Here is a 23074-nt window from a genome sequence, read left to right as displayed (position 1 = left end):
GCTCGGTTTTGCCACCAAAACACAGTACAGGCAGTCCCCGGGTTACGTACAAGATAGGGACTGTAGGTTTGTTCTTAAGTTGAATCTGTATGTAAGTCGGAACTGGCGTCCAGATTCAGCCGCTGCTGAAACTGACCGCCAGTTCTGACTTACATACAGATTCAACTTAAGAACCCCAAGTCAGCTGCTGCTGAAACTGATCAGCAGCTGATTCCAGGAAGCCCAGGGCAGAGCAACTGTGCCTCGGGCTTCCTGTAGTCAGCGCTGGTCAGTTTCAGCAACGGCTGACTTGGGGATGTCTGGGGCAGAGCAGCTGGGGTGCTGCCGGGTTGGTCCAGTAGTGCCCAGAGCGGCGCTGCGGGACCAACCGGCAGCGCCCCAGCTGCTCTGCCCGAGGGTCCACAACAAAAGCCTGGTCTGCTGGGGGGGCACACTAGCTGCGCCCCCCCCCCCCCAGCAGACCAGGGACACAGGGAGCAAAGTGGCGGGGGGGGGGGGGGGGGGAGAGGGTGCCTTGCCTCTGAGGCTTTGATCTGGCGCCGGACCGCTTTGCTCCCGGTGCCCCTGGTTTGCTGGAGATGGTCCCTAGCAGACTAGGAGCACCGGGAGCAAACCCGCAGCCGTGGCGGGGTCCCCGCGCTTCTGAGGCTTTGCCAGAGCAAAGCCTCAGAAGCGCAGGACCCCCCGCTGCTGCGGGTTCGCTCGCAGTGTCCCTGGTCTGCTGGAGACGGTCCCCAGCAGACCAGGGGCACCGGGAGCAGCTTTTCTCGCCCCGGAGCTCGAGGTGGCTGACCGCTGCCTGTGAGCTCCGGGGTGAGAAAGCCCCGTTCGTAAGTGCGGGTCCAACATAAGTCGGATCCGCGTAAGTCGGGGACTGCCTGTATATAAACGACTTAAGTTATGTACTGTGAAATCTGTTATCAAGCTCTCTGTTAACAGGAAACCTTTGTTAACCGGCCACAACACAGCTGTGTCTTCAGACGCCCATGCCTGACACCTGCCTGTCCAGACAACTGTTGCGGGGCTTCTGACAGCTAGCACTGCTGCTGTCTCCTCCCCCCTCAGCCTACCTTGAGCTGCTAGGAGCCAGTTCTGCCAGTAAGGGGCGGGACAGAGCAATAGCCTTTGTTATCCACCATATTCAGTTAACCATCAACCCATATTTCCCATGAGTGTCAGATAACAAAGCTTTCACTGTATTTTATGCACTGTGAATGTCAATTGCTTTAAAGATAAGAGCAAATACATATACTGTAGTATGCTTTTGTGTTACAAAAACACCATTAATTAAGAAAGATGTTGTGATCTAACATATTAGATACGAGGACCTGCTGAGTTCTAACCCTTGTTTGCTACTAGGCATGTCAATAGGTAACTGGCAAGCATCACTGTTCCCAGGCAGGTGATGCTTACCAGGTAACTGGATCCTGCTTAATCCGTTAACTGGTTAAACCTAACATTTAATCAGTTAACTGATTCAACAGGAGTTTAATCCCTATTGGCTACTGACTCATTGTGCATATTTAGGTCAGTTAAATTCTCTTTGGCTATGTCTACACTGGCAGCTTCTTGCACAAGAACAGCTGTTCTTGCACAAAAACTTGCTGGATGTCTACACTGCAGGTGTGTTCTTGCACAATTAAATTTACAGTCTAGCATCGGAAAACAGGGCTCCTTCTGGAATAGTTATTCCTCTCTCCATGAGGAATAAGCCCTCTTGTGCAAGAAGGTAGTGTGGACGGGCAACAAGGGTTTCTTGCGCAAGAAACTCCTATGGCTAACATGGCCATCAGAGCTTTCTTGCACAAGAGAGCATCCAAACTGCCATAGACGCTCTTGTGCAAAAGCACACTGCTTGCACAAAAGCACATGCCAGTGTAGACGCGCTCGTGTAAGACTTTTTGCGCAAGAACTCTTCCGCAAAACAGTTCTTGTGCAAGAAGCTGCCAGTTTAGACGTAGCCTTTGAGTTTCTACATCTGATAAAGGGGATAATGCTATTGAATAGTGTTATAAAGATTACCACATTTCTACAATGCTGATCATTATTTACTATAAATATAACAAAATGTTTATTCAACATGGTTGATTACAATTTTGAGATGAGACCAAATGAAAAAAAAAATCCTGTGTATTATATTCCTATAACAAAAGTCACAGGGAGAGTAGGATTGCAATTGTAAAGCCAGGTCATAACAAGTTTACCTTTACAACAGTATGATCCTATATATACTACAGTGATGTTTTCCTTAGAATACAGCCTAATACATTGCTCATCTGCTTTACAGTGAATATTGTTTCAGACAAGTATATTCAAGATCAGGGGAAATGAAAATTAATTACTTAGTCTGTAAATTAAAGCAATCAAGAACACGAAACTAGCCCGAAAGGTGTTCGTACAGATACACCACTCTTGTAAGTAGGGAACCTTACGGTACCTGATTATTGTTGGTTTTTAATAAAGGCGGCGGAGGTTCATGATGTAGCGGTGAGGAAGCTGAACTGCTGTCACTGTCACTACCATCGCTTAGACTAACCCTGAGGAAAGAGAGAGAGAGAAATCAGATATAAAACAAAAGCTGCATTGCCACTTCTAGATCACAGTTGTAAGTGGGACACTGAGAATGTTCTTTGCTAAAGCAGCTGTGATTAGCTATCAGAATTTTGAAAGTGTAGTTGTGCTGTCAGTAAATGGCAGGCACCCAAGCAGAAGTCACCCGCCTGGAGCAGCTGACCTCCCATAGATACTTCACCTGGAAGACTCAAGTGCTATGGTGTTTAGTCAATAGCTTTCACTAATAAACAATCTCAATGTAGCAGGTATCCAAATTACAGAATCCCTTGCAAATTGTGGGTAGGAAAAAAAAATTCTTACAACATTTTAAAGAACAAAATGAGAATTCACCAGCGCTACTCTTTCTTCCTTCCGTAATCTTCCAAGCTTGCAGATTTTCTGATTATATAAGTGCTCCACTAAAAGTAATTAACTTAAGACATCTGCAATAAATTCATCATAAAGTAATTGTATTACATTCTTTTTTTCTGACTGACAAGGCATATTTCCACTCCAATAATTAGTGTAACACAGTAACATACATGAACACTGTGGGAGTTTGAAGATTGTTAGCTTTTCTTTTTCAATGTCAATTATCAGAACTTACTGGTATAATACACCGACAAACATGGCAACTACCAATATAATTAACTTTTTTTGGGCTCCTTCCTATCTGTGTCCTTTTATCCTATACCACATCATAAGATTCAAAAGTCAAAGGGAAGAGGTACTATGAATTACTGTACAATAGTACTGCAAAAGTCTGTTTCCCCGTAACTTACAAACTGTAAACATTGTAAAGATAGATGTTTCTTGCTCTAGGAGATGGATTGAAATTTGAAAATAAAAAATCAGGGCAGAAACCTCCACATTTCTGTAACATTTGCAACTAGAGCTTGCAATACATTTCTTATGCACTGGACACTGTAAATTACTTAAATGATTTCCTCTAAAGTTATAAGTCCTGACACTAAATATGTCATTCACAAGATTCATAGGTTAACTTATACACAGAGAACCAGATTCTGGTCTCATTTATGCCAATGTGAAGCAATAATAACTTGATACAATCACAGCAGTGCATAGCCAGTGAAAGTTAGTGGAGAATCCAATGCAAATGGACCAAACGGTTTTGTGCAGAAGCAGCTCCCATATGCATGCATCTGATCTGATAGTTTAAAAGTGGGCCTGCAAATACATATTCTTTGTAGAAACTAAATATAATGCCTTGCTGTCTGTTGGACTTACGCTATTTCAGCTTTTTAAACTATTAATCTGTCATAATTACTGTTATCATACTACCTCAGGCTTCAAGTTGTTTGCTATTACAAGATACCCACCGGCGACCTCTGCTTCCTCCTCGAGTATTTACAGGTCTCTCTATTTCAGAGTCATTTTCATCTGCTTCATCTGATTCATCTTCATTATCATCAGAATGCAGATCTTTCATTATAGACCTCAAGGGACCTGACCAACAGGAAAAAAAACCAGACACAAATCAACTGTTTGAATTCAAATTCACTTTGCAATGTACCAAACACAAACACACCGGTCTATTATTCTAAGTATTAAAGGTGAGGGAAAGACTTTGAAGCATTAAACAAATGAAGAAACGCACTGGAGGCTTATGTTGCCAACACTTGCACATGAATCATTTACTCGCGTGAGCAGCCCTGTTGACTTCAATGAACTTACTTGTAACAGTAAAGTTACACCTGTCTCTTAGTGAATTACAGGACTGGCTCCTTGAAATGCAGCTGAAGCAAAATATTTTCACACCAAATATTCTTCACTGCACATTTAAATTGCAGAAAATAAAATGTGTGTTCTATTTTTTTCATCATTATAAATGAGATACAGACAAACTGCTAGGCTTCCTCCCTTCCCTCTTTCTCAAAGGGTATTTTAGATCAATAAAGTTCTATAGGGACATATTGGTAATAGTACATTTGTTAGGTTATTCCACTTAATAAATCATTCTGATTGTAACTTGTTCTGATGAAGGCAGTTTTTAGCGGCCTGTTTTTTATCTATTCAGATAAAGCTGTTCTGTTCATTTCAAGGTCAATTTCAGATCAAGCAAGCACTTTGCTAACGTTCATGCCATATAACACTCTCCTATCTTTTTGCTTGAAGTAATGTCAGGTGCTCAGCCTGGTTCTCCTGTAACTCTACAAAAATTAACTCAGGATTTAGTTCTTTCATTGTACTTTTTATTTATTTTGCTATAAAAAGTCATTATGCAATGTTGCATGTGTAACATATGTGCATAATACAAAACCAGGACAGCTGCTTAAAAGGAGCATGGGCAAGAGTCAGCTTGGGAGACTGAATGAAGTGAATTAGGCCAGAGAGTTTGATTCTAGAGCACACCTTATTTGAGAACATACAAAGCAGCCAGGAAGGACAGAGGTAGCAATGGCAGAAGTTAATTACTACATTTTACTGGTAATACTGGATTCCTATTACAGTTTTATAGTTCCTTCAACACAAGCATCTCCGAGTACTGTGCTATGGTTCACCAATTAAGCCTCACAGTACTCTGGTAAGGTAGTTCAAGCGAAATCAGTTTTGAGGCTATGCTTTAACAATAAGAGTATATTTCACCTAGATAGGGGACTGTGATGTAAATTATTTCAGTTCTGAGAGGAATCACACCAGATACATACCGAGTGACTTAGTCCAGTGTTAACAGTTAGTCTTTAAAGATCTATATTTAAAATGGCTTACAAGATAGACTGTGCAAGAGCTGTTTAAGTTGCCATGGTTTGGACCAATTCAGTTCAATGGGTTCTGTTCTGTATTTGCACACCCTAAGGTCTGCTTGGAGGTAGGCCCATAACATGGAGCTGACGGGCATATGCTTCATTCAACAGATATGTGCACAGGCCATGCGGCAGGCAATTCTTATAGCAACAGTCTGCCAGCTCAGATATTGCTGAGTCCAGCACTGAGCCAAGGCTCCAAATCACGAGATTACCGCCCCTGGCTTCTAATAAATGTATGGGGAGGACAGTGGTGAATTGCGGAAGAAGGTCACCTGCAGGACCACCCCAAGGAAGAGAGACAGATTATCAGTTCTAGTCTGCCAGAAAAGATTGTTGTTGGCCAACTACCTTGTTACCTGTCGTTCTGCATGGGGAATGAATAGGAGAGGAGCAGGACAGCAGAAGGAAATAAGTTAAAGAGCTAAAAAGGGGGAATTAAGGAGAAAGAAGCTGCATTTGAAGAGTGAGAGAAGGACGGAGAGATTAAGGGGAGGAAGAAGAAAAACAGAACAAAAGACTGGTCAAGAGATAGAGGAAGAGAGAAAAAAGGGAATTATCAACATTCAAAATGAAGCAAAAATAGACACATATAGGATGGAAGTTGTGGAAAGGTGGATGAGAAACTGGTTAAAGAGGACACTACAATAGGCCATACTAAAATGTGACCTGTCAGGTAGGAGGGCAATTACTAGTGGTCCTCATAGACTGTTCTTGGGATAATCTTACTTAACATATTTATTACTAACATTGGCACAAAAAGCAATTGTGTTCGAATACAATTTGTCGACACTACTAAGCTGGGAGGTATAGCCAATATGAAAAAGGATCAGAATATCGTACAGAAAGATCTTGTATGACCTTGTAAACTGGAGTAAATGGGATGAAATTGAATAGTGCAAGGTCACTTAGGACGTGTCTACAAAACAGGGCTTAACTAAAAATAAGCTATGCAAATTCAACTACATCAATTGTGTGGCTTATTTCAAAATGGCTTTTTTCTAAATTGGAAGTATCTACACAGCACTTATTTCGAAATAGAGCACTCTTCCTCCAACTTCCCTTACTCATACAATGAGAGTTACAGGAGTCAGAGTAAAAAGTCCTCCAGCTTGATAGTATTTCAACATTATTTTGAAATAACTGCCTGCTCTGTAGACGCGGACTAAGTTATTTTGAAATAATGCTAGTTATTAAACGTATCCTAAGAGACTGACAGCAAGAATTTTTGCTTTAAATTGGACATCAATCATTTGGCAGCTACAGGAAGAGATGAAAGACTTAGTTGTATTGGTGGATCACAGGATGATTATGAGCCACCAATGTGATGTAGCTGTAAAAAAAGGCTAATGTATTCCCAGGATGCCTCAGATGAGGAATTTCCAGTAGACAGAGATAAGTATTAGTACAATTATACAAGGCACTGGTGAGACCTCATTTGGAATACTGCATGCATTGATGGTCTCCCATGTTTAAGAAAGATGAATTCAAATGGGAACAGGTGCAAAAGGGCTACTAGGATGATCTGAGTAATGGAAAACCTACCTCATAAGAAGAGACTAGAAGAGCTTGGCTTGTTTAGTTTAACCAGAAGAAATCTGAGAGCAGGGGAGATTGCTCTCTATAAATATATCAAAGAGAGAAATACCAGGGAAGAAAAGGAGTTATTCAAGTTAAGAGCCAATATGGACACAAGAATTGATGGATATAAACTATGTAGCACTAAGTGCTACATAGTTTTCCTTTTGTTTTAGCAAGATCAGACTAACATGGCTACCTCTCTATTACTATTGGATATAAACTGGCCATCAACAATTTAGGCTTAAAATTAGGCAAAGGTTTCTAGCCATCAGAGGGGTGAAGGTCTAGATTAGCTCCTGCTGGAAGGTTATCAGGGCAAAATTCTAACTGGCTTCTAGACTGAGCTTGAATTTATGGAGGGGATGATGTGATGGCACAAGTCCAATTGGTGACAGTCAGTAGAAAAAATCCCCAATGTCTGGAGGTACTTCAGATGGGGAGGGCTCTGAGTTATCACATAGACATCTTTCTGTCTGCTAGACCTTGCACACATGCTCAGGGTCTAAATGATCAGCACAATTTCTCTAGTTCAGCTTGGCCATTCTCCTGGGAAGTTTTCACCCTCTTCTGCACCACGGGACATGAGGCACTTGCAGGTTTAAGCTAGTATAGATAATGAATTCTCTGTAACATGAAGTCTCTAAATCATGATTTGATAGGTATCAAGTGGAGTGCCCCAAAAAAGTCAGATATGGGACCGATTTTGTTCAACCTCTTCAATGAGCTGCATGAGGGGACGGATTGTACCTGCAACAAACTTGCAGATGGCACTAAAAGCTAGGGGGAGAGGCAGATAACTCTGGAGGGTAGGGATAGGGTCCAGAATGACCTAAACAAACTGGAGAATTGGACCAAAAGAAATCTGATGAAGTTCAACAAGGACAAGTGCAGAGTCCTGCACTTGGAACAGAAGAATCCCAACCACTGTTACAGGCTGGGGACCAACTGGCTAAGCAGCAGTTGAGATTATAGTGGATAAGAAGTTGGATATGAGTCAACAGTATGCCCTTGTAGCCAAGAAGCCTAATGGCATATTAGGGTGCATTAGGAGGAGCATTGCCAGCAGTTCTACAGAAGTGATTATTCCCCTTTATTTGGCTCTGGTGAGGTCACATCTGGACCCCCATCACAGAAACAATGTGGACGCACTGGAGAAGGTCCAGACTAGGGCAACCAAAATGTTTAGGGGGCTGGCGCACATGACTTATGAGGAAAGGCTGAGAGATTTGGGCTTATATAGTCTACAGAAGAGAAGAGTGGGGGGGATTTAATAGCAGCTTTCAACTACCTGAAGAGAGGTTCTAAATGAGATTCAGAGAGGCTGTTCTCATTTATGACAGAACAAGGAGCAATGGTCTCAAGTTGCAGCGGGGGAGGTCTAGGTTGGATATTAGGAAAAACTATTTCACTAGGAGGGGAGTGAAGCACTGAAATGGGTTACCATAGGGAGATAGTGGAATTGCCATCCTTAAAAACCTCTAAGTCGTGTCTTGACAAAGCCTTGGCTGGGATGATTTGGTTGGGATTGGTCCTGCTTTTAGCAGAGGGTTGGACTGGATGACCTCCCAAAATCACTTTCAACCTTATTATTCTATGACTTTAATAACTCAGAGATTAGGAGTCTATTTCAGAAGTGGCCGAGTAAGATTCTGTGACATGAAATGTGCAGGTTCGACTAGCTTATCACAATAGTCCCTTGTGATCTTAGAATCCATGAGAAGGAGGAAGGTAACAAAGAGGAAGAACAAAAATAAGAGGTACAACAGTAGTTTAAAAACTGATATAATGTACAAATACTTAATTTCACACACAATGCATAATTAAAAACCAATAATTACCAGTTAAAGTGCTTGGAGGTACAATAATTATCTCTTGTTTTGGCAGAGGATTGTAGGCCAGTCTGAACATCTTGCCCTTCCTTTGACCCTGTCCTTTTTAGAGTTGTGTGCTTGTTTGAACCCAAAGTGAAGCAAAAAATGAAACCAGTGAGTTCTTCTCACCTTTCCCTCACAGTCCACTTCCTTAATGAGCACAAACTGCCCCTTTACACTGAAGTGTGATCTTCTTTGTACAAGTAACTACGTGTACCCAAATATGTGCAGCATAAGGGCATCTTATCCATTACTCCTCCTGTTGTCTTCTGGGATAAATTAGATAGTCCTCTCTCTGGCCTTTCACAGCAAAGTCAGCTGATTTACTCCCCCCTCTATGTAGAAAACTCTCCCACACCAGACACACAGACATACACCCACCTTTGGCATTTCCAGAGGCACAGAACAGACTGCTACACCATATCCCATCCTCTATCACTAATACACACAAATTTACACAATGAAAGATGCATTCATTTAACTGAACATTCCCAGAACAAAGGCACATCTATTGGCACTTATTGCTGGAACCATCCACCTACCTGTGTTGGATGGAGGGAAAAAAAAAAACAAGGAGGCTACTACCTATTCTGCAAAAGGTTCAGCTTTGGAAAATCTGTGCAATGTCCCAGAAAGCAGATGAAGTCAGATGAAGGGGTCACACTCTTATTTCCTGAAGACATTAGGGGGAAGATGAACTCAATAGGCCACTAGTTTCCCATCTTGAAAAGACATCAAAGTGGTAACACAAATGTCCAGACCTCTTGCTGGGGTAATGGGGTAAGCCATATATCACCATTGAGATGTTCATGTATACTGGTGGGATTCAATTGCACAGCCTTAGTTAAAAGCCAAGTGCCTGAAGACAGGATTTCACACCCATTTATTTTTTTCACTGCTTTCTTGGGATAAACACAGTGGAAACATTGCTGTCAGAATACAGAGCCAATCAGTAATGGTCACTGTCATAAAAATCTGAGAGATATGCACTCTGCTTAAATTTGTTTTTAAAAATTTGCTTTTAAACAGAATCCTCTCTCTGGAGTACTAATCTATTCCATTTTAAAGGGAAAAAAGTAAGTAAGTCTGAGGAATATATAAATGCATACACTGAAGCAAATTCAATTTTAATCAGCCAAAAACTTCCTGCTTTAAAAAAAGCCAAGCTGATTAAGAATACATCAGTTGTACAACCTGACAAAGTCCAGGAAAAAAGCCAAACAGGAACTAAGTTGTTTAATAGCTCTTATGAATCTCAATTGATTTATACAAAAATTGGTTTGGCAGGATCTCCTGGCAGAAACTTACATTTCTTTACTGAGTTCTGAGAGAGCCAAAATTATTAGCCAGAAAATCTAAATGTGTCCTTACAGACTAACAATAATGTTCTCCATGTCAGATCATTTTAAAAAGTAAATATATCATTTTGGAAGCATAATGTGAAAAGTGCTATGCGACTCTTAAAATATTAAATTGTGTGTGCCCATGAGAACGCTAGGATGGCAAAGAGACTCGGCAAGTCACGGAATTAGACTCTCAGCTCATGATTATTCCAGGAGATTCACAAGCACAGACCCTTATTCCTGAACATAAAGTCCAATTAACTCCTGTCATGTTCCATATAGGAATAAGGATTTACATGCACTGATCCTTCTGCAAAATTAGAACTATGAGATCTTTAGGGTCTAGCATCTGTAAATTATGTCGCACATTTCTGGTGCTATGTAACTAAAATAAATAACCATCCTCTTCTGAATGAAAATATACTTTTTTCCATTCAGCTTTTTAAATGTTAATCATGATCACATACACATAAGAAAAAATGGATAAAGCAGGACAGAGATTAATTCACTACTTCACACTGAAAACCCCCCAGCAGAAACGTGTTAATGAGATGCCCTCAATTTTGTTACTGGTTGGCCCCTTCATTTCACACTTTTCTCGATTTTCCTTGTTGGTACCTTGTTGTCTGCTGTTCTGAGATGGTGTAAAACTGGAGCTGGAACTTGAGCTTGAACTGGCAGGGCTAGGCTGTTCAGACTTGAAAAAAAAATACAAACACATAACAGTAAATACATATGCGCTCAACTTTAACTAAAGAACAGAGTTTACTGATTGATGCACTTCTCTGCAATGAAAAATGACAGTAAACAGGATGATATTCACAACAATAATTATTTCCTGACCATTTTGTGGTGTCAGAGCCAGAAGGTGTACAAATTGCTATGCACACAAAACATACACCCTGTTCTCAAAGGTTATATTCCCCAAAGATTTTTTGACAAAACCAATACTATGTACAATAAGTTACCAGTGTCCTCATTGGAAAAGTTATACAGCACATGGACTTAAATAAATTTACAATGTAATAAATCTAATATAATGCAGGCTTGTCCAGATTTAGTTGCAATGTTTTTTTAATAAATCATGACTAGGACTCCAGGAGGCAGAAGGGACACCAGTAAAGCAAACTAGATTACTAATAGAAAAAGCCTAGGACAATTTTTTTCACCACATAGAGATATATTACATATAAATCAAATCTTTTTCTGCTCCCATTGGGTTTCTCCTCAGCATAACAATTTCCTTATGGAAACACCCTACAGATTTTATTAAGAAATGAACCAAAAAAAGATTTAATTTTTCTAAAGATATAGATTTAAATATAACATCTTTCTAAAAATTGTTAAAACCAGCTTGAAGCATTTAATACCGTGCAACAGACGTCCATAGAAAATAAATACTTTTCTATTAATTTTATAAATTGCTAATACCATTTGCTGTAGAACTGATCGGTTTCATGATCACAATTCAAATCTATACTTTTTGCCATAATGGTTTACAAGTCTTCTATTGAGTACTCATGTCTATTTACCACCATTTTGGAATCATCTCAACCTGATCTCCTCAGCACTAACGTCTTATGGTTTCTTGTCTCAATGCCTAAAAATATAAGAGCAAGCAAGTATCCTAAACAAGTACAAGACAGCAAAGAAAGCTGAAGGAGAGACTAAAACCCTCCAACATTAAGTATGAAAATATGATAATTCAAATTTAGTACTTTTATGACAAAACAAGGTAATTAAAGGTAACTAAATCAATCTATTGTTGCCCTTCATAATGAGAAGGCAGATTTACAGCCTTTAACCACCTTTTCTCACAATCAAAATGATGCTTAATTGGGCAACGGAACATTTCTCTTTTTCCAGTGTTGTTTGGGGAAAAAAGTAACATCCGTTCTCCTGCAATGAATGACATTGAGAGTTCCCACAGTTTGACAATCAACATAAAAACAATGGTCCTGATCCTCCACCAATGTACAAACTTTGAGTGAATCAACTAAATGCAGAGGTCTTCCAGAACTTGAGTAGAAATACTCCAGCATGAACAAGTGTTCACAGGATCAGATTTGTAAATATACAGACCCACATTCACTTCCTCCCAAAATAAAAGAATTCTTGAAAGAAGCATGCAGTAATGAAATGGTATTAAAATACTATTTTCCCTTTTTTTTAAAAAAAAAAAAAGTATTTCACAAGCCACACCAATATTAATATGAAGGTTTTTAACTACACAGTATGATCTATTCTAAAGCAATTTCTTATTATTTTTATGTAAAACTACATCATAAAGAACAACAATGGTGAATATAAATGGCGAAGATATCGACATTTTCAAAACTAATTTTAGCCTCTTGCCTCAAAAGGCTTCACAAGTTACTCTAAGGCTTTCCTTTATCTGTCATTTTCTGCTTTTGACAACAAAATTGCCAAAAACTAGTTTCAACAGGTTGCCATATATGTTTTATATTTTTTTGTCAGCTACTATAACTTTTAATAGAAATTGTAATTTACATCAACTGAACTGTAAATTCTAAGATTCCATTTTAAATCTGATCCCAATCACGTATCAATTTTCATTTCTATTATTTTAGAAATGTATATAACCTGACAAAAACGTGCCACGTACCTTTAGGTATACAAGGATGATAAAAGTTATCACTAAGTAACAACAGTTAATACCACACTACGCGCATAATGCTTACCACTGCCAGCAGTTCCATTGGCTTTAATGGAACTGCTTGCAATGGCAAATACTACTCCCAGCATTAAGTGACTACACGATCAGGTCTCAGGAACAAACTTAAAGCAATAAAATGGATTAACAAATCACATTTTTCATATTAAGGGATTAAACATTACTCTTCTATAACCAACATCATACCATATAATGAAATAATTTTAAGAAATCTTGATTACAGTAACAGGGAAAAGCTGCTGAGTATAAGATTTCTTAACATACTGTCTCTTCCTTGTAAATGTTTCTTAATGCCACCATGAGCTCATTCACATTCTTTGTTTCTTCTGCCCTCTGTAGTCACTTACTCCACAAGAGAGATTAGCATAAATATTGAATATTAACTTCTGGAAACTAAAGTTTGCTTTAATGGTTCTAAAGAAATCCCAGAGCACCGGGGAGGAAGAGAGGCTTTTAAACAAAAATGAATATTATTTACAGGAAAAGTTGGCCTTGTAGAAGAAACTGAAAATAGGTCTTCCATTCATGAACATAGGTTAGTATCTAGTGGGGGGACACTTCTTGTTTCCAGTGGCTACCTTTTGTCATTTAAGTAATGCTTTTTGACAGTTTTATAGGCTGTTATCCCAAGAAGTCTGGTATTTATGGCCATTATTCACTTGGCTTTCTGCTCTTCTTCACTGGTTACTTATCACCAAATAGATTTTGTATGGGTCTCAAATTAGTTTAAAGGATGTCCTTCAACAATGGACGCTCAGGACAGTATTGGCAAAAAGCTTCCCTGAAATGCCCTTTTTCCGTTTTACTACTTTTCTCTTCCTGCAGAAAAGCTAATAAGGCATTGGACCCAAAATGTTCATTAGTGCATTGACCCAATATGATTACATGCTTAGCCAGCCTCTCCCCTCCCCCCAGATTCTCTCCTACTGATGTACAGGTCACAATGGCTGTGAGATTAGGTTGAAAAAAATTGAATTTTGAAACTCTTGAACTAAAAACAAAATAGGAAGGGGGAACTTCTTTGTGTGTGTGCAAAAAAGAGTTTATGAAATGTGTCCCTTTTTTCAAACAGCTCTAAGCCATTCTATTTCAGTCATAAATTTTTCACTCTACTTAAAAGTAGTACAGTATCAAATTATTTCTGATCTACAGAGGACATTTCTGGCAAACTCACCTGTTAACATTATACAGCACAGGCTTGTGAAATAAACAACCTTAGAGAATATTCTTTCAAGGTTTCATTCTCCCTGTGAATTTGGAGAAATACTAGTTTATAAAATACACTATATATACACAATACACTGTTTCTTTAAAAGATGGTTTGGGATTTTTTGCTTTTTTGCCTTAGTTTTATTTTTATTTTTTTTTATATAAGGTAGTTTTTCGTTTGAGGTTTCTGCCTTCCTTGAACTATGAATATTAAAACACGTAACTTCTTAAAATATTTACTGATTAATATTACTTGCTTCATCATTTCTTTAGCATATAGCTTCTCAGGAAAACAATAAAGACATTTTTTTACAACGTGTAATTTTCACTTCTGCCAGACTCCTTTTAACAAAGGATAATTTTTTTTTTTTTTGGTGGCAAGAGGAGATGATGGGGTATTGTTTACTACTTCCTAGAGTATATGGCCATCTGCTTTTGTGTGTGTTTATTCATATTTTCTAACAGTTTTGATATAGACAGGACAATCCTATCATTTTGGTTTCTGGCCTGGATCATCATCATCAAGTTCTGAATTTTTAATCTGTTCATCTTACTTTTGGCTTCTAAGTACCATTGCACCCAGGTAGCCAAAATCAGCTCTCCTGCTCTATCACTGCAGAGAGAGGAAGTGGCTGCTTTATTACTTCCCTGCTAGCACCAGTGGTCCTTTTCAGTCTTGCTCAAGGGAGTGGGGCACCACAGTTGTACACAATGAAATGAGAATCAACTGAAGAGAAGAGGGAACTTGCATTTTAAGTATTTATATGTGTTTGCAGCAATAAGGCCTATGCTTTTTAAAAAAAATTAGATTCCCATTTTACTATATGAATATAAATCTGAATTAAGTGTACATTGCCCAAGTTTGATAAGCTAATGTTCTCAAGTTGCATCTGCATAAGAAACAAATCTTAAATCAATATAGATGGGATAGTGTTACGGGGCATTCCATATGCTTTATGAAAATATGCTTATGAATATAACAAATGGAATATGCTTTGTGCAAAATGCCTCACGTAAGATATCATTGGAAAGCTTGTAATCTACAATATGGAATATCCCAATTCTATTCATGTGTCATTGCTGTAATTGAAGTTAAGAAATATGAACTATAAACCTGTATTATTAATGTTGTCTTGCTAAGGGAGGGCCATTAATAGTACTCAAGGAACTTAGTGGCATAATACTCAGGATAATGATCGGGGAATAGACTTGTTTTCCCTGTAAGTCTGAAAGGAGAGGCTATGGTTGGGCAATGGAATTTCCATCAGATACTCGATTAGTTGATGGGGGAGGAGGGGAGGGAGGAGATACTCACTACTGCCGCTGTGACTCTGCATTTTAGTATCGGGCTCTTACTACATTTCAACTGCAGAGTAGCAGTGGGGCCAGCTCCCAGGGGCAGCACAAACTCCAGGACCACTGCAGCTCTGCCTTCCCTGCCCCACCCTGCACACTGCAGAGACAGTGCTGGGAGGAACTGACTTTTACACCAGCTCCCCCTAGCATCAGCTCCTGCTTCCCCCACCTGTTGCCCTTTCTGTCTCTGATACAGGCTTCTCAATTAGTCAACTACTTGACTAGTTGCTTACATCCCTACTCTGACCGTGTATGTGTATTCCAAAAGTGAAATATATTCATTTAGTTTTAAAATTGTCTCAATTGCCAAGTAGAACTCTGACTAAACCCATCACAGATAGCAAATTTAGTAAGCAATAATTATTAAAAAATGAGTCTTCGGATAGCTATATCATGAGGGCGAAGTGGCCATCAAAACTTTGCAGAGAGAAATGGAAATATTTAAATATTTAACTAATTTAGCAAAATTACGAGGATTAAAGAATGAAAAAACATTACTTTTAGAACAGAAATTAATTTTATAACTCGTAATTTTAACTCAGTTAGAAAACCAATGAGATGTGAAAAAATTCAATAAACTGAAATAGCAACTAGTACATTGCTACTACAGTCCATGCACAAGCCCCAGAAGTCTTATATTTGTGAGCTATTCAACTATTTCTGCATGCTATTGCATCAGTCACTTGACTAAATGATGCATTTCCTCCCCACAACCTACACTGGTAAATTGTTAAACCCACATTATTAATGAAGAAAAATACATAATTTCTGCTAGAGAATTATATTATGATAGATGCTGAGAGCTCTGACAGTGGATGTGTAATTCCAAATCTGAAATATATTGATTTCATTTTAAAATTATCTACAGCTGCTTGTGTATTGTCAAGTAAAACTAATCAATCTCTCATGCATTATGCTCTGCCTTGTTCCAGCAAAAAAATGGCAGATTATCAATACTGGATAGAAATCCTGACCACAATATGCTATTGTACCAATGGGAAACCAAACTAAGATCAATCTTGCAAAGTAGTGCACAACTCTCAGCAGATTCTCTGACCCAACCACTAGCTTGTAAAAATTCGTCTTTGTGAGGGGAAGCAGTATTGGTAGAAGAGGGACACTATGACAAGAGCAAAGCTATATAGGATACCAGCAGAATATCTCAAAAGATAAAATACAAATCCGATGCATTAAAACATCTAAGTTAGCCCCCCAAAATCATGAGGTAAGTAGTAATAAACTTTGGGTTCTTTTTTATTTGTCTGAGCTTCTGAGGTTTAGCTGTGTCAACTTTTCAGGCCCCCCTCCCCTGCCAAAGAAAGCTGAAATTTTCTTGAAATCATATGTTTCCAGAACCTGGAGTTTAAATAAAAACTATGTCTGTCTATTAAGCATAGTTAACACACGTGATTAACTCAAAAACTAATCATGATTGATCACACTGTGAAACAACAGAATACCAAATGAAGTTCATTAAATATTTATGGATGTTATTCTACATTTTCCATACAGATTTCAATTACAACATAAAATACGAAGTATACAGTGCTCACTTTATATTATTTTAATTACAAATTAATATGGATTACAAATTAAAACATGGTAAAAATAGTATTTTTCAATTCACTTCATACAGGCACTAAAGTGCAGTCTCTGCTGTGAAAACGTAATGTAAAAAATTTAGATTATTTTTGGTTACATAACTACAACAGAAAACAAAACAATGTAAAACTAGTCTCAAAATAGAGCATACACCAAATTTCAAAATAAGCTATTTCGAAATTTAATCAAATGACGAATATTTCAAATTTAGGTTACTGTGTAGACGCACCCTAAGAGAAATAAGTCTCTTTACATTTACAGGACATAATGCTGCCTGCGTTTTACTTACGATGTCATCAGAAAGAGAACAGGTCGCAGGACACTTTTCTAGCCAGTCTTGTAAGGTTTTTTTACCGGCCGATATGCAAAACATTTGTATTCCCCTTCATACTTTGGCCACTGCTCAAGAGAACATGTTTTTATGCTGATGATGCTCTTAGCAGTCTCAAATGATGATCCAGCACGTGGTTATTTTAAGAACAGTTTCACAGCAGATTTGACAGAAAACAAAGGTGGTACCGGTGTGAGATTTCTCAAAATGTTATAGCACTCTACCAAGGTTTAAGAATCTGAAATGCCATTCAAAATCTATGAGGGCCGAGATGTGGAACACACTTTCAGAAGTCCTGAAAGAGCAATTTTGTGGTATGAAAACTAGAGAACCTGAACCACTAAAGAAAGAAAATCAACCTTTTGCTGGTGACATCTGGCTCAGAGGCCGAAAGTGAACATTCATCAGTCTGCATTGCTTTGGATCATTATAATTAAGAACCCATCTTCAAACAGATGCATATGTTCTGGAATGGTGGTTGAAGCACGAAAGGACATATGAATCTTTAGCACATAACTATCTTGGAACGCTTGCTACAAAAGTGCCATGTGAACACTTGCTCTCACTTTCAGGTGACATTGTAACAAGCAGTGGTTTGTATTATCTCCTGCAAATTGTAACCAAATTTGTTTGTCTGACCAAGTGGCTGAACAAGAAAGAGGATTGAGAGGACCTGTTCAAAAGTTTTACATTATTTTATTTTTGAATGCAGGTTTTCTTTTGTACATAATTCTATATTTGTAAGTTCGGCTTTGAGGACAAAGATTGCACTATAGTAGTTGTATTAGGTGAACTGAAAATACCATTTTTGTTCTTTACTATGTGAATATTTGTAATAAAAATATCAAACGAACAATGTACACATTATATTCTGTGTTGTAACTGAAATCAGTACACTTGAAAATGTAGAAAATATCTGAAATATTTCAAGGAAATGGTATTCTATTTTTTAAAATAGTAGTTAATCAGGATTGATATTTTAATTGCCTGATGATTAAAAACATCAACTGTAATGAGATTCATTAAAAAAAGAGAGAGACTTTGTGGAACACTGTGGAAATCCTTCTCCCACTAAAAACAGAGACTTTCACAACTAAATTGAACAGGAACATGATTAGACCCAAATTCATTCCCCCCTTCCCTCATGAGTGAACTTTTGTTTAGATTTAGAAATTTTGGATTGTGAGCTCTTTGATGCAGAGGAAGATGATTTTTCATTATATATACAGGGCCTCCACAATATAAATAATTATTTTAGAGCACATGCTTGAATATTAGCAACCACAGTTTTATACAAATCAAACCAAATAATCTATAAACACTAACCATAACTTTCACACTAGCATCATGGGCTTTATCCTACAAGAACTTGCTTTATCCTGTTAGTGTAATAAAATGTGACCCAACATGCAAAGTTGGCACATTTAGTAAGAGGATAATGCAAATACGGTAATTGCTCAGCAGTTAATATGTAAGAAATCATTTATGTAAGAAACCTGCAATACATTATTTCTGAATCCTGACAGTTAAAAGATATCAAAACAAACTTGTAACCCACTTGTTAAACCATGGGAACTGCTTAATGAAGCAGTGTTTAAGAACAGCAGCAGCTCGGCAACACACACACTTTCTCCATCAGCAAGTTAGATCATGAGAATTCCTGCCTGCTAAAGTCAGATTTCTCTGTCACTTCTCTAGCGAGAGAGAAAATGGTAGGGAGAAGAGTGGGAGAAAAGGGAGATGTTTTCAAAAATGTAAAGTATCTCTCTATATGGCAGCAAATATATAATTTGGACTCTCCAATCCATCCACCCAGATGACAAAGTGTGATCAGCCAAAGGCAAACTTCCTCACAGACTGCTCAAAACCTGGGCTCTGTATCTGACACTATAATACAGGCACTTATAACTTATTTTCTTTGTAACAAACCAGACACCAAATATATTACTCTTTGCAAGCATCACTGAACTTGGATTCAAGTTGGATTAGCACTTTAATAAAAGGAGAAAAAATTATTTAGAGCAAAACTATTTGCATTGGGGTATTCCACATTACTTTTCTTGAAGCATTTGGTAAAGGAACTTATATTTTCAAGACACAGCATTTGTTTCTACCATATATTATCAACAAACATGCTTACACTAGAGAGTTATACCAAATCAGAAAGCCTATTCCTAACTATCACATGACTCAGTGGTAGGCTGGATTCAGCCCACTACGCCTTTTACATCGGGCCTATCACCCACCCATGCCACACAGAGCAGTGCCCCTGAAAGTGGCCAAATGGAGCTGAGAGATTTTGCTGGGGGTCAGGACAGAGTTTTAAGCACCCCCAAGCACAGAGAGCCATGTGAACAGTCAGTCCACTTTGAGTGGACTGGGGATGCATATTATTATTATTACAATCTTTGTGCAAGTATGCCTTGGGAGGTGTCACTGGAAAACTCATAGCTTGACAGTCAATATTGTTCTGAAAAATTGTGTGTGACAACACTATATATAATTGTAAGATTCCACTGTATGGTTTTACTAGCACATTTTCCAAGTCTGAGGAGCTGGGCAAACCTAGAAAATTCTAAACAAATTGCATGTGTGCGCTGAGACCAGAAATCATAGAATCATAGAACTGGAAGAGACCTCAGAAGGTCATCAAGTCCAGCCCCCTGCTCTAGGCAGGACCAATTCCAACTAAATCAACCCGGCCAGGGCTTTGTCAAGCCGAGACTTAAACACCTCTAGGGATGGAGACTCCACTATTTCCCTAGGTAACCCATTCCAGTGCTTCACCACCCTCCTAGTGAAATAGTTTTCCCTAATATCCAACCTGGACCTCTCCCACCACAACTTGAGACCATTGCTCCTTGTTCTGCCATCAGTCACTACTGAGAACAGCCTCTCTCCATCCTCTTTTCAACCTCCCTTTAGGAAGTTGAAGGCTGCTATCAAATCCCCCCTCACACTTCGCTTCTGCAGACTAAACAGACCCAAGTCCCTCAGCCTCTCCTCATAAGTCATATGCTCCAGCCCCCTAATCATTTTGGTTGCCCTCCGCTGGACCCTCTCCAATGCTTCCACATCCTTTTTGTAGTGAGGGGCCCAGAACTGGACACAATACTCCAGATGCAGCCTCACCAAAGCCAAATAAAGGGGAATGATGACATCTCTGGATCTGCTGGCAATGCTCCTCTTAATGCAACCTAATATGCCATTAGCTTTCTTGGCTACAAGGGCACACTGTTGACTCATATCCAGCTTCTCATCCACTGTAACCCCCAGGTCCTTTTCTGCAGAACTACTACTTAACTGGTTGGTCCCCAGCTTGTAACTATGTTTGGGATTCTTCCGTCCCAAGTGCAGGACTCTACACTTGTCCTTGTTGAACCTCATCAGATTTCTTGTGGCCCAATCCTCCAATTTCTCTAAGTCATTCTGTACCCTATCTCTGCCCTTAAGCGTATCTCTCTCTCCCCCCAGCTTAGTGTCATCCGCAAACTTGCTGATGGTGCAATCCATCCCGTCATCCAGGTCATTAATAAAGATATTGAACAAAACCGGTCCTAGAACCGAACCTTGGGGCACTCCGCTAGAAACTGACCGCCATCCTGACATTGAGCCATTGATCACTACCCGCTGGACCCGGCCTTCTAGCCATCTTTCTATCCATCTTACCATCCATTTATCCAATCCACAATCCCTTAACTTGCTAGCAAGAATATTGTGGGAGACCATATCAAAAGCCTTGCTGAAGTCAAGGTATATAACATCCACTGACTTCCCCATGTCCACCGAGCCAGTTACCTCATCACAGAAGCTAATCAGATTGGTCAGGCATGACTTGCCCTTTGTGAATCCATGCTGACTATTCCTAATCACTTTCCTCTCATCCAAGTGCCTCAATATGGATTCCTTAAGGATCCCTTCCATGATTGTCCAGGAACCGAGGTAAGACTGACTGGCCTATAGTTCCCTGGATCATCCTTCTTCCCTTTTTTGAAGATGGGCACTACATTTGCCTTTTTCCAGTTATCTGGGATTTCTCCCGATCTCCACGACTTTTTAAAGATAATAGCCAAAGGCAATGACATTTGCCAACTCTCTCAGTACCCTTGGATGCACTAAGTCCGGACCCATGGATTTATGTACGTTTAGCTTTTCTAAATAGTTCCTAACCTGTTCTTTACCCACCACGGGCTGTCCATCTTCATCCCATCTTGCGTCACTTGGCGCAGAAGTCCAGGAGCCGACCTTGTCCATGAATACAGAGGCAAAGAAAGCATTGAGTACTTCAGCTTTCCCCACATCATCTGTCACTAGGTTACCTCCTTCATCCATTGGGGCCGCACACCCTCTCCGATCACCTTCTTCTTGTTAACATGCCTGTAAACCTTTCTTGTTATCCTTCACATCCTTAGCCAGTCGCAATTCCATTTGCGCTTTCGCCTTCCTGATAACCCCCTGGCATTCTCGAGCAATACCTTTAAACTCCTCCCTGGTCATTTGTCCAAGTTTCCACCCTTTGTAAGCTTCCTTTTTGTGCTTAAGTTCACCAAGCATTTCCCCTGTAAGCCAGTCTGGTTTCCTACCATGTTTGCCTCTCTTGCTATGCATCGGGATGGTTTCTTTCTGTGCCTTCAATAAGGCTTCTTTAAAATACTGCCAGCTGTCCTGGACTCTTTTCCCCTTCATGTTAACATCCCATGGGATTCTGCCCATCAGATCTCTGAGGGAGTCAAAATCTGCTTTTCTAAAGTCCAAGGTGTGTATTTTACTACACTCTTTTCTTCCTTTGGTCAGGATCCTGAAATCTACCATCTCATGATCACTGCTTCCCAGGTTGTCACCCACCTCTACTTCCCCTATTAGTTCCTCCCTGTTTGTGAGCAGAAGGTCAAGCTGCGCACAGCCCCTGGTCAGATCCTTCAGCACTGGTGTCAAGAAGTTATCCCCAACATTCTCCAAAAACTTCCTGGATTGCCTGTGTACTGCCGTATAGGTTTCCCAGCAGATGTCAGGGTGATTAAAGTCCCCCACGAGAACCAGGGCTTGCGATCTGGAAGCTTCGCTCAGTTGTCCGAAGAAAGCCTCATCTATCTCATCCACCTGATTCGGTGGCCTGTAGCAAACACCAACCACAACATCAATGCTGTTGTTTGCTCCTTTAAACTTAACCCAGAGACTCTCACAGGTTTTTCTCCCTCTTTATACTGGAGTTCAGAGCAATCGTAGTGCTCTCTTACATATAGTGCAACTCCTCCTCCGTTTCTCCCCTGCCTGTTGTTCCTGAACAGTCTATACCCTTCCATGACAGCGCTCCAGTCATGCGAGTCATCCCACCAAGTCTCTGTTATCCCAATTAAATCATATTTCTTGGTTTGGGCCATGGCCTCCAGTTCTTCCTGTTTGTTGCCCAGGCTTCTCACACTAGTGTACAAACACTTCAGGTAACCAGTTGATCGTCCTATCTTCTCCATTCAAAACATGGGTCCTTCTTTCTTGCCCCTTCCTCTCTGCATTTCTTCCCCGTATCCGACTTTCCCACTCCCCTCAGGGTTTTGGTCACCGTCCCCCGACGAACCTAGTTTAAAGCCCTCTTCACTAGGTTTGCAAGCCTGCCTGTGAAGATGCTCCTTCCTCTCTTCGTTAGGTGGATCCCATCTCTTCCTAACAATCCTTGCAACAGAGTCCCATGGTCGAAGAAACCAAAGCCCTCTCTGCAACACCATTTGCGCAACCACGCATTTACGTCCTGAATTCGACGATCCCTGTCC

General features: G+C 39.7%; 1 protein-coding gene across 8 annotated transcripts in view; it reads right to left on the bottom strand.

The window, feature by feature from the left end:
• The window catches only part of MLLT3 (MLLT3 super elongation complex subunit), a 220479-nt gene that overhangs the window by 28666 nt on the left and 168739 nt on the right, over positions 1-23074 (bottom strand). For all 8 annotated transcript variants that reach the window (XM_089779182.1, XM_089779180.1, XM_089779178.1 and 5 more), the window contains 3 exons: positions 10732-10810; positions 3894-4020; positions 2438-2537 (listed from right to left, as the gene is read on the bottom strand). In XM_089779182.1, the coding sequence (XP_089635308.1) occupies positions 2438-2537; positions 3894-4020; positions 10732-10810 (306 nt within the window). The remainder of the gene's footprint in view (positions 1-2437; positions 2538-3893; positions 4021-10731; positions 10811-23074) is intronic.

The sequence above is a fragment of the Pelodiscus sinensis genome, chromosome 6, assembly GCF_052426305.1.
Source record: "Pelodiscus sinensis isolate ZL-2025 chromosome 6, ASM5242630v1, whole genome shotgun sequence".
Classification (NCBI taxonomy): Eukaryota; Metazoa; Chordata; order Testudines; family Trionychidae; genus Pelodiscus; species Pelodiscus sinensis.
The sequence above is the reverse complement of the archived record's forward strand: the minus strand, read 5'-3'. Positions and strand labels throughout refer to the sequence as shown.